At 44.5% G+C, this 12,500-nt stretch overlaps 1 protein-coding gene across 2 annotated transcripts in view; it reads right to left on the bottom strand.

The window, feature by feature from the left end:
* Positions 1-1,316: 1,316 nt before the first annotated feature.
* The window catches only part of LOC125303954 (teashirt homolog 3-like), a 19,008-nt gene continuing 7,824 nt past the window's right edge, over positions 1,317-12,500 (bottom strand). For both annotated transcript variants that reach the window (XM_048257951.1, XM_048257952.1), the window contains exon 2: positions 1,317-4,680. In XM_048257951.1, the coding sequence (XP_048113908.1) occupies positions 1,334-4,680 (3,347 nt within the window). In that variant the 3' untranslated portion in view covers positions 1,317-1,333. The remainder of the gene's footprint in view (positions 4,681-12,500) is intronic.

Genomic DNA, 12,500 nt, shown 5'->3' with positions numbered 1-12,500 from the left:
TGAAAATGGTGCATAGTGTTTTATGATAATGAGCTTGCAGTGTGAGTGATGGCTGTTCGGCGCACCGAGGGTTAATTAATCTGCTTTTGCAAGAGAGCAACTCAACCATACTAACAGGATTTAACAGAACACAAGACAATGAGAGGGAGAGGATCAGACGTGGAGGTGTGGAACACATACAGACCAAAGGACACTGACAAGAGATCACTACGCCCCTGAAACAAGCACATCAAATATATCTTCCAGGGAACATGTGAGGAGAAATGTTGTTAAGGGAACAGTAATTGTAGAATTTATCCACTATTATTTACAGACATATTTATGTTATGCAAAGACCAAAGAAATAATGATCATTTAAAAAAGGGGTTTTATGTTGAGTCTTTAATACTGTATGGTATTGATAAATGTCTTATGTCAAAAGTTCTTCGATCAGCATCTTGTCACTGCGTTATGTTAATGACAATTGTTATGAATATGTAATTATTTCAATATCACAAAATACAATTGCAAAGAAAGAAAGTGAATACATGTGATCTTATGACAAAAAGGCTTTTTTAATAATTACCAAAGCGATATTAACAACAGATACAATGCAACATTCATAACATAAGTGATTGATAGTAAAGGTAATTATTTAAACAGGACATTTTATTATTGTGGAATTTTTTTTCAATCATCCTTAATTAACAGACGAAAGTGTACAATATGGACAACCAGCCTTACAACAAAAACACAGACTCTTATCTTTATTATGTTGTGTATTTTTAGGTAATATGGAGAATAAAAACAATCCATCTGAAACTAAATATTATGCAATAATACTGTGCAAAACAACATTGGTGCTTTTCTGCTGAAATTGGCTAACTTCTCTATGTTAATGAAAAACATTAGTTTTTGAAAGTGCACTAACCCATCCAGTAATACATTTGATTGTGTATATATACATGAACTTAAACCTTAATCTCTGCTTATACAGGATCTTATATTATGAACACAACGTCTACTGTATGTGCGATGGTAAGCAGCTCTTGAATATGACATAACTTATTCTCCGTGGAGAATACTCACTGCTTTTCATTCCAGGCTGACACTGATATTTAACTTGTTCATTAAAGATATTTAATATAGCATTTTAAGATACTTCGTTCACATGTACAAATGATATTTTGGAAATAATATTTGTTTAAAAATATCATAACATATAATATATCAAAATAGAACTATTCACCACAGTCCTAAGTTGTCTGTTTTGAAATAGGCAATGAAGTGTAAATGTGATTTTTTGTTTACTCAAAGTTTGTGTCTTTTTTCAGTCTTGATTCCAGGAACTAATCTACGTCTCCATTTTGAGACCTTTCGGTGGAAGGTCCTCTGTTCGCCCATGTATTTGGCATGTGTGGAGTCTAAGTGCATGCTTGCTTGTGAAAGTCTGCTTGCAAAACTTGCACCCAAGAAGCACACACTTCCCTTCCTCGTACAGTGAGGGCAAATGAGAAGCCGCTTGTTTATCAGCCGGGGCTTTGCTAGACCACACCGCCTGCTTTCTGAGCTGCTGAGCTGCTTTCTCCCCCGAGACCTTGGCCAGGTCCTTGAGACGGAAGCCCAGGTGGGATTCCAGGTGTTCTACGTAAGCCGACGGCGTCTGGATCTGTGTGGAACACTGGCTGCAGAAGAACGCCGGCTGGCCCGAGTCCAGGTTCTTCAGGAACTTGGTGCGGCCTGAGCGCCTCAGCTGGTACTTGACGTTGGCCAGCCAGTGGCTGATGGTCGTCATGGAGAGGCCCGTGATGTGGGAGATGTGCGTACGCTCCTTGAGGCTCAGGTCCGGCGGAACGTACTTGCCCTCGGCCGAGCGCCGCAGGCTGGCGGTGAACTGCGCCTGGAGGATGAGGAGGTGCTGGACATTCCAGTTGGACTGCCGGCCCTTGCGCCTGTGAGACGGCACGTCCTCCTCCGCATCCCCTGGCGTTGCCACGGTTCTCTCGCTGCTGGTCCTCTCCAGGCGTCCACTGTGTTTCGTGGCCTTCGTGACGACATGGGATTGGGTTAGGTTGCGCACCATGTCTGAGATGTCCGCCAGCGCACTCTCCTGAAAAGCCTCGCTCATGGGGAGAGGTCTATCTATGGGGGTGTTTGTAGGGGGCTGGCTTGGCAGCACAGGTGGATATGTCGTGGCTCTGAGCGTGGCTGATGTTGTAGAAGATGCAGTCAAACAACGAGGCCTGTCGCTCTTGCCCTTGGACAAATCAATTGGCTGGTCTTTGTCGACCTCCTGGAAACTTTCGACACACAGTTCGGTCTTCTTGCTGTTTGCAGGAAGGGGTGTTGCTACAGCAACCTTGTCGGCCATGCTGTTACTCATCTTGAAGAGCATGCTCATAGGGTCTGCCTCTCGCATAGCAGGCTTGGCCACTTTGCCAAGATGCAGATTCATCACTGACTGTAGTGCACTTAAGGGATTGACAAAAGGTTGCTCTGGCACTGAATGGTTGGTAATAATGGCAGTGCTAGCGTCCAAAGCAGGTCTGGGAGATTTGACTAGATCGGTCATCTGGCTCTCTGGCTCTGTCTCGCTCCTCTCCTCTGCTACATTACTCTCTGTGTCAGAGGGCTGCTCTGAGCCAGTTTGCTCCAGTGCGGCTATGGGCTGCAGTTCTTTGTGTGGGCTCTGGTCAGCAGATTCCAAAGACTGACCACTGTCGGGAGTAGGACTTTCCTTTATCACCAGAACTGCATCAGCTTCCACAGGCCTCATCTGTTTCTCCACTTTCGCCATCTTCTCTGTCACTCTCTTCACGAGCTCCTGCATGGCCTGCAGGTTGACCGGGTGACAAGAGGGTGGGACAAGAGAGGAGGAAGTGCTTTTATTGGCCTCTGAAGTCAGTGATTGACATGCAGGAGATGCAGGGGAGTGGCTGCTGGCAGGTGAGGTCAGCCCTTGGCTCTTGCCCAGGGAGAGGCTTTCTCTGCTGACTGCAGGACACCTAAGGCCAGAACTCCTGCCAGGAATGACCTGGAATGGACTGGCACTGCTGGGCAGCTGGTAGGCAGCATGAATGCTCTGGTAGCCGCCCCAGCTGGGCGAACCCGTCTGCGCTTTGTGAATGGCTGACGAGACCGTGTTCTCCAGAGACTTCAGGATGTCCGCGCCCACCTTGGGGCTCTCTTTCAGGTCCTCCTCGGTCAGATAGTTGTATTTGGAGGACTTCTCGACTTTCTGGTCCTCAGACGAGAGTAGTGGGCTGTGCTTGCTGTCTGAGTCCTCCTGTTTGAGGCCAGTGTTAAGAGAGGAGGGGGACATGCAGGGGGATGAGAGAGAGGCTGGAGAACAGGAGAGAGAGGAGGGAGGCAGTGGCACAGTCTGGCTCTTCTCTTCTGTGGGGGAGGTTGGTCCGGATAAAGGGGCAACCTCTGATTTTTTCATGGCAATGTTATTGACGTTAATGAAGTGCCCCGTGACAACCATGTGGGCAGTTAGTTCCTGCAAAGAATCATGGGAGGTCCCACACTCCATGCACTTCAGAATCTGTGATTTGTGAGACTCAAACTGCCACGTGCCGCCACTCCCATTGTTTTGATTTCCATGGTGATTGTTTGTGACAACAGCCCCAGCATCAGGGAGCTTCTCTTGGTGATTCTTACTGACGCAGGACACTTTTGGAGGCCTTTCTTTGGACTGGGGAATGAGAAAGTCCAGGTCAACTGGAAGTCTCTTTCTGGACTGGGCCACCATCTTTGCCGGCACGGATGGCATGGGCTCCTTCAGCGGAACCTTCTGGTAGTGTTTGGTCTTGATCATGTGCACGCTGAGGTCCTGCAGCGACTCGAACGAGTGACCGCAGTACATGCACCTCAGTACCTTCTGAGCGTCGTCCTTCCCCTCCATCTCCAGCAGGGAGCGCTTCCGTGGCTTGGACCAGGACTTGGCGCCGCTGCCATCCTTGGAGTGGTTGTCGTCGCGGTAGTGACCCGTCTCGTTCATGTGCACGGTCAACTCGACCAAGGTCTCAAAGGCCAAGCTGCAGCCTTTACAGCGGAACTTGCTGGCGCCGGTGAAGATGGAGCCGTACAGCTTGGTGCTCTGGCGCTGGAGATGGATGGTGCTGACCAGGCCTGGATCCTGGATGACCAGAGGGAGAGGGCTCGGTAGGGCCTGCTGCTGGAGGGTCTTGGCCATGGCTGACTGGTGCCAGTCAAAGGCACTGGTGCTGCCACTGCTGCTGGTTGTGGCACTACTGGGGTTGGCAGGGCTGTTATTGGGGCATGGCATGCTCTCAGAACTGGGCTGTCTGAGGCCCAGTGAGGACCAGTAAGAGTTGGTGAGGAAACTGCTGTATATGGCCTTCATCTGCTCCAGGCTGCTTGGACTGATGCTTCCGGAACCTTCCGTCCCCGGCCGGCGCTTCCGCGAGCCTCGGCTGGCCACCTCCTCGTTTTTCACCGAGTCACCAAAGTCAGACATGCGGTCGCTAGGCTCGCTCAGGTGGGACTCGCTGTCCAGGTCATGGGAGGAGAGGTCAGTCAGGCAGGCGTCCTGGTCACTCTCAGGGCCTGGGGTGAGTGGGCCGGACCGTGGGCAGGAGCTGTCCATCTGCAGTCTGTGGTCAGCGGCTGGGTCCTCATTGTCCAGCACTTCTCCTCCTTCAGCTGTCTGCTCTGGGGTGTCTTCTGGGGAGTAGGCTGGGGAGGGACAGACATCCATTTAGAATTAAGAACCCAGGATCAACAGGCTGGAATTCTTATTCAATTCACAGCACAGAACAGAGCACAGAACGTTCATGATGATTAAACAGACCATAATTTCTGTCTTAAAAACAGAATGAAAGTGTTTACTTGTTATTAGTTTTAGGAGTTCGCAATCAAAAAGCAGAAAAGTGTCCATAAAAAGGATCATCTAATGGTGACTTCTGACATCATTGACACTTTTATAAGCACAACAACTTGAAACACTTGCTAAATTCCCCAGAAATGCTCCAGAGTGTGGAGGTGACCACTGTATATTAGATGGGCCCACGTCAGCATACTAATGTCAATTCCCTGTGTCTCCAACATTCCATAGAACCCCACAAGAATCCCCAAGCCACCTCTGGCTCTTCTAGAATCTTCTACTGGGCCTCACTGGAGTTTCAGGAGAAAGACATCTGAATAAGACCATGACATGCAACACCTTGTGATGTTTCATCAATCTTTCCATGAGTCATGCAATGCTAAAGTGGCTCCCTGGGATCCAGGGTGTAAGCTGAAGTCAGATAGAGATACGGAGGTGGTTGAAGGAGACGGGCAAAAAACAAGGCAATGATGATGTTTTGTAAGACATGAGTGCCCACACACACACACACACACACACACACACACACACACACACAGAGAGAGAGAGAGAGAGAGAGACAGAGGTTAAAAGGGAAGATGGGAGACAGAGTCACATAAGCAGCCTGTCACTTCACATCATCAACAACACGAATGCACCTCAGACAGGTGAAGTGTGTGTGTGTGTGTGGAGTGTGTCTTTGTCTGCAGCGTCTTGGCGATGTGTCTTGGCGTGTCTGCGCAGTGTGTGTGTGTGTGTGTGAGCAAGGACCTGAGTCTGCCAGGGCATCTCTGTCTGACACATTTACAAGGACAAAGCAACCCCCCTCTCTTTCTACCTTTCTCTCTCTCTCTCTCTCTCTCTCTTTCTCTCTCTCTCTCTCTCCCACCATCCTCATCTCTCCTATTCTTTCCCTCCTTTTCTGACCCCATGGCATAAGAAGCTATAAATCCATTTTTGAAAACATTAATAAGTCAAGTCAATTCAAGTCGTGTTAATTATTTGTGTATTTCAGGTAATATCAATAAAATTGCAGTTCTGTTGTTTTGATTGAGTGAAAATAAATCAAATAACAATACCCAACTACATTTCCACCGAAATTACTTGAAAAACAAAATTAAAACAAATGATTTATGAAAATGCATTAAAATGGAGGATATAGCGTTTTGAAACCAAACTCTTTATATGTATGTGAGTCTTTATGTGTGTGAGTCTTTATATGTGTGTGAGTCTTTATGTGTGTGTGAGTCTTTATGTGTGTGTGAGTCTTTATATGTATGTGAGTCTTTATATGTGTGAGTCTTTATATGTGTGTGAGTCTTTATATGTGTGTGACAGTGTGAGTCTTTATATGTGTGTGAGTCTTTATATGTATGTGAGTCTTTATGTGTGTGTGAGTCTTTATATGTGTGTGTGAGTCTCTCAGTCTCCATCCTTCTCTCTTTCTGTGCTTGATGCATCCTTATGGCTTAGTTATACTGCAAAACACACATTGTGTCTGGGCAGTGTGAATGAGTGTCACCATTTGTGTCACCAAGTCCACTAGTTTTGCTTTTGAGGAGATGTCTGTTGGCGGCAGCACACAATATCAATCACTCAATAACAATGTTTGAAATGTTTGAAGAACAACAGAAAAGAAAACAGAAAAGACTGTTTCATTTTTCATAGGTCTGACCATTCACTCCTCCATCCCTACTGAGTGCGATAGAGATCAAGCTCCATCTGTGTGGTGATAGTGATAGCTATCTACTTTAGAATGCCATCGCTGGGAATCTAATCAGATATGATTCGCTGAAGCATGAAATAAACAAATCTCTCATTTTATCATCGGGCCTCTCAGTAGTTTTAATCCCAGGAAGCATGCTAATGAAAATGTTCATCAGCGCTGTACATTGCATCTGCAAAATGAATACTGTACATAACAAACATGGATAACGTTTTCTCTTGACCCTGAGCCAGTGGTTTAAATCTTATTTGCACATGCACAATCAATGCACACAAAATCGTAGGGATGCAACAATTTGGTGGAATCATGTTGGTGGCAACATTGGTGGCATGCACACTATGCTTAAATATGGTGCTATATATGGGAGTATATTTACCCTCAGTCAGTCAATCAGTCTGTCTGTGTGTCTGTGTGTCTGAGGGACAGAATGACTGAGGCTCCCATCACCTGACAACTGACCCCCTGTGTCTCAACAACACTCAACACTCCTCAGAGGATGGACATCAAATGTCTTCTTAGACAAAAGACCTTGTTAGCACACACACCGACACACACTTTCAGAGATGCCTGGTTTAACTCAAATTAACAGACCTTAAAACGCTGAAACACACACACCTAATCAACAAAAATGTTAATAATGCACATGCAACAACTGAAAACACACAGTCATCCACCTCTACAAACCCCATCATCACACACACCAACTCATCACTCATCAACTCATCTGAACACGCCATTAGCAACCACTTCATCAATCACTTCATCAACAAACAGCTAATCATCTTTTACATCTGTGCCTGCATTCATTCTCTCTCTCTCTATCATCTTCTCTCTCTTACTACCTCCTTCACTTCTCTCGCTCTCTTTCTCTCATTGCCATCCTCTCATGAATACAGACAAATATAAGTGTGTTCAAATTGAAATCAGCTTGCTTGCAGCATCTGATCAAAATCAGATCAGTAATTAGAATTGTAATATACATGTAGGAGTTTGACAAGTACAATAAAACACGTATCCTTTGAAAATGTTGCAGTTAAGCATGTTAACACACATAGATATATAACACACACACACACACACACACACACTTACACACACACAAAATACAAATACACATATAGATTCTTGCTCGCACAAGCTTGACAGGCGACATTAGAGCCCAAACAGTAGGGTGGTCCTTATTTTTCAACTTTTGAAAGTTCATGCTTTCACCCCACCAATATGTTTGAATAAATAAAAAATAATTGGGCAAATTTTTATCAATATTGATCAAGTTTAACACATACTGTGCAGTATGCATATTTAGGATTTTTTGCGTATTATGTGATACATTGTGCTAGCATGTATAATTGTTTAATAATATATGCTTATGGTAGCAATGGACTTATTTGACCATGCAGTCAATGACAATGTGTATTGATTATTGGTGACCACATTAAAATGGGAATTCCATATTGTCCATGCAAATTTGCAATGCTGATTTGCTGATCTCATCTGCTGATTCCGGTATTTCCCAATAATATGCTGTTGTGAGCAATTCATAGCAACTCCTGTTTTAGTTGTGATATGTCTTTCAAAGCATCAATGCGAATGAAGCACAATAGACAATATACACTGAGACAATGGCTGAAGCAACACAAAGCAAATTCGCTATATGGTTACTTGGATCAGAAGAGACTGAAATAACTGGAACAAAGTCCCTCCAAGAAGCAAATCCGCTATATGATCAGAAGAGACTGAAATAACTGGAACAAAGTCCCTCCAAGAAGCAGGTTTCATGTTTGTTGTAATATCACCATCAAACATTGAAAAAAAAACGTAATGAAAGTGCAACAGCGGTGATCAAAGAAGTCTTGGTATTCTAGGACAAGGCTAGGATTCCTGTTCGTCCCCAACATCATGCCATAAAACAACTGGAAACACTTCACGACAAGTGGCAGAAGAAAAACACCAAGATAACTTCTGAGACTCAGCAGTGCAATGTAGAGGCCTTCATAGGCCAGTTGGGAGACCTGTTTGATATCGCACATCAAGATGCACTCATTCTTCTCAAGAATCCAGAAGATGGAGACTTTCTTCTGGCCCAAAGAGAAAAAGGACGTCCCGGGTGTACAACTGTACAATATGATGATACAATTTAAGTCTCTCACTTTGGCCTTTGGCCTTGGACACTGCCTGGATTTGCTCCTTGTTATTTTAATTCAATGATCAAGAAATACATCCCCAACCGCACACTGCGGTCTTCTGATGAGCGTCTGTTGTGTCGACCAGTCATAAATGCTAGGTCAAATTCAAGACTCTTTTCCTCAGTGGTTCCATGTTGGTGGAATGAGTGGCCCAGTGCTCTCCGTTTCTGTGATAGTTTTGGGTCATTTAAGAGGGGTCTAAAGGCATATTAGGCACTTAGGGCATTAAGCGCTTCTTATGCGTTATGGTTTGTAAAATATTGTTTTATTTCCATTAGGCTATTGATTAATTTGACATTGTTGTTTACTATTGATATTCTCTTTAATGTAGTCTTACCATGTTATTGTTTTTATATTATTGATTGAATGGACATTATTGTTTATTATTGCTTCCCCCCCCAATCATTTTCATTGTTTATTTCATTAGGCTATTGATTTAATTGACATTGTTTATTATTGCTATTCTCCTTATTATAGTCTGACCAACAAATAATATTGCATTTTATTTTGTTGTGCGTTCTTAAAAGGTACAATTTCTGTAAAAATGAGCGATTCTGGAAATATTCAAAGGCCTTGAGCTACCTCTAGATATTGTAGGAACAATTCAAAATTTTGCACAGTGTGTTTTTATTGATATCCTAACACATTTAGGGGGTGAAAGTTGAACATTTCCAAAAAAAATTTTTTTACCCCATATAAGGACCACCCTACCAAACAGCTTCCATTTACACAGTGACCCCTCCGTGGCTGCCCGCACAACCGCCCGTCACCATTTACACAGTGACCCCCTCCGCGCCTGCCCGCACAACCGCCCGTCACCATTTACACAGTGACCCCTCTGCGGCTGCCCGCACAACCGCCCGTCTGCACTCGTCTCGTCTATTCCTGCGGTGGCGGAGTCAGGCCACCGGGCAGGAAGAGGGAAAAAGGGGCCATAATAGATGAGTGACAGGCTGGGGGAGGCAGCCATACTCCCCTCAGAGATTGGGGTTGTCACCGGGGATCCATTACCTGCCAGTCTCCGGTGATCAGGCCCGACAGGCCTGATCAGAGGCTGTCAGTCAGGGCCGGTGTGCCTGGCAAACGCTCAATCCCTCCCCCACCCCTCCTCCCCCTCCTCCTCCTCCTCCTCCCTGGCTTGGCTCGTAAAAAGAAGGCCAGCCAGGTGTAAATAAAACGGCATCATCACTTCCCCCGTCTGCTCGCTCGCGTTGTCCCGGAGACAATTACGGCGACGACGTTACGGCCGTCTGGACCACCAAATTGCTCATGCTCGGACAAATACGCACAATAGCCAGCTCGCTCCTCTCCAGCGGCCCCACACCACCACCGCCCGCACCACCATCACCCTCTCTCTTCCCTCGTCCCTGCCTGTCCACGGCATCTAGATCAGCATGAAAGGATACAATGGAGGAATAAGAGAGGGATCATTTCATCCTTTCTGGACCAGATGCTCAAGTACAAGAGGCTGCTGCCAGAGGGACATGACCACCTTCTGTCTAAGAAAAGACCAGCAGTGCAGAAATGTTAAATGTCTCCCTGTTCTTTCCGGCCTGAATTTGTGCTAAACTGAGACGATGACTAAAGCCTCTGTCTGTCTAGACACTGACATAAAAATGAAGGATTTAACATAGTGCAAATGAAAATACATTATTTTTACTTGTATTATGTTAAATCATGTCCTTCATGTATCTGCGTTAAAAAGATGGCTGTCCAATTTATCAAACCACATTATGTTACAATTACATAAACCAGTCTAGTTTTGTATGACAGAACTTTATTATGTTCAATAGTCATTCCAATTTAGCATTCCATCATCTGAATGAATCATGTTAGGTAGTGTATACCATGTAAAGAAAAAGGGGAAAAGAGGGGTTGTCACAATACTAAACCACAAAACATGGAATTACACAAACTAGTCATGTTTCTCTTTCGACACAGTGCTATTACATTGACCTAACATATTTTGCCACAGCAATGTATTTATCTAACAGAATGTGAAGCACCTAAGTAACTACTAAACCAGTAAGGCAATTGATCACATGGGATCCCTTAGTGCCACCACTTCCTTGTGTTTCCATAAGCCTTTGCAAGGACACTAAGATAATCAAGCTGCTATCAGTGTTGCCAAAAGGTTTTACATGAGTTGTTTTTAATGTTAGTTATGCTTACAGATCTTTGAGATGAGCCATGCTTTGTTCCTTTCATAAGTGCAGTATGTATTAAGCATGCCCTCGATATCAGTGGTCCATATCATATCACCATGTCAAACTACAATACATGCTTTTGAATGATGTGGCACATCTTGGGCAGAAGGTTTTATCTCAAGATGAAGTAACTGCAAATTATCTTCTATTAGCATTGACACTGCAATATGAATTGCAGCATTTAAATGCCTACTCTCAGTACATGCCTCTCTACCTCTACCTCTCTATCTGTATAACACAATGACATTGAAGTGACAAGTATATTTCATGTGGGCTAGTATTAGTTGCTCATATTGGGTCATCATCACAGCATGAACATTTCATTAAATGTACCAACAACCAATGTCCACATTACAATTAAGTAAATCGAATGGGTTATTTTTCTAAGTGTATGATGATGAACTTCCTCACTTGAAAACACAGCTTTACTTCTTCAGTGAGTGAAATGTGTGTGTTTTAGCCTGTTCCTTCATTAGTGAGTAAAACGTTTGTGTTTTAGCCTGTTCCTTCTTCAGTGAGTGAAACGTGTGTGTTTTAGCCTGTTCCTTCTTCAGTGAGTGAAACGTGATGTGTTTTAGCCTGTTCCTTCTTCAGTGAGTGAAACGTGTGTGTTTTAGCCTGTTCCTTCCCTCCGTTCCCATTTCTCAATGTGGTTTAGCACGGGTCATGAGAAGATAATGAAAGGGAGCTCTGCCATGGGCGTAATATGATCTACAGTATAAATCTTTTAGTCTGTATACGCAGGGAGGTTAAATGTATGGAGCATTAATGTCCATTGAGGGGGATGCGAATGACTGGCAGTAAAGCAGAGACAAGAGCTTAAGGGCACCTCAGGAAGGCCTTCACAGGGCACGGGGGTTCACGCTGTATCTTTTAATTCAGCCCTGACTGATTTACAATCCCACGCAGGAGGCGACACCCAAATCCAATTATTGTGCGCGGCTTGATTGACAACCTCTCTGATTTAGTAAGGTAATAAAACAGTAATGTGGGTGTTTGGTTTCTTTCTGATGAAAAACAAAATAGCCAGAGGGGTCTGTGGCATGCGTGCACACACACACACACATATACACACACACACACACACCCTGGTGATTTATGATGCATGGAACAATGGTGTGTGTCTCTAAGATACAAGCCATCGCCCCAAAACTTCAAATATGCAATAACGTCTGTGTTTGCCATCTGTCCACATGACTGACTGTCGAATGTCTGTCTATCTGTCTTTCCCTTCTTGCCACACATACACACACACACACACACACACACACACACAAACACACTCACACATGATAAACATACACACACACACACACACACACACATATACACACTCACACATGATAAACTGTTATTTTGTCTGTCTTTCTGTTCTCTAACTAACTGAAACAGTAGGTCACTATGTATGTGTGTGTGTGTGTGTGTGTTTGTGTACGTGTGTGTGTGAGTGTGTGTAGTGCACACATGTGTGTCTGTGCGTGTGTGTATATATGTGCTTGTCTGCAACCCCCCTCCTCTCCTATTCTGTCTTCACCTATCCTCCAGGGTAGCTATTGTGTGTGTGTGTGTGTGTG

The sequence above is a fragment of the Alosa alosa genome, chromosome 11 (assembly GCF_017589495.1).
Source record: "Alosa alosa isolate M-15738 ecotype Scorff River chromosome 11, AALO_Geno_1.1, whole genome shotgun sequence".
Classification (NCBI taxonomy): domain Eukaryota; kingdom Metazoa; phylum Chordata; class Actinopteri; order Clupeiformes; family Clupeidae; genus Alosa; species Alosa alosa.
The sequence above is the reverse complement of the archived record's forward strand: the minus strand, read 5'-3'. Positions and strand labels throughout refer to the sequence as shown.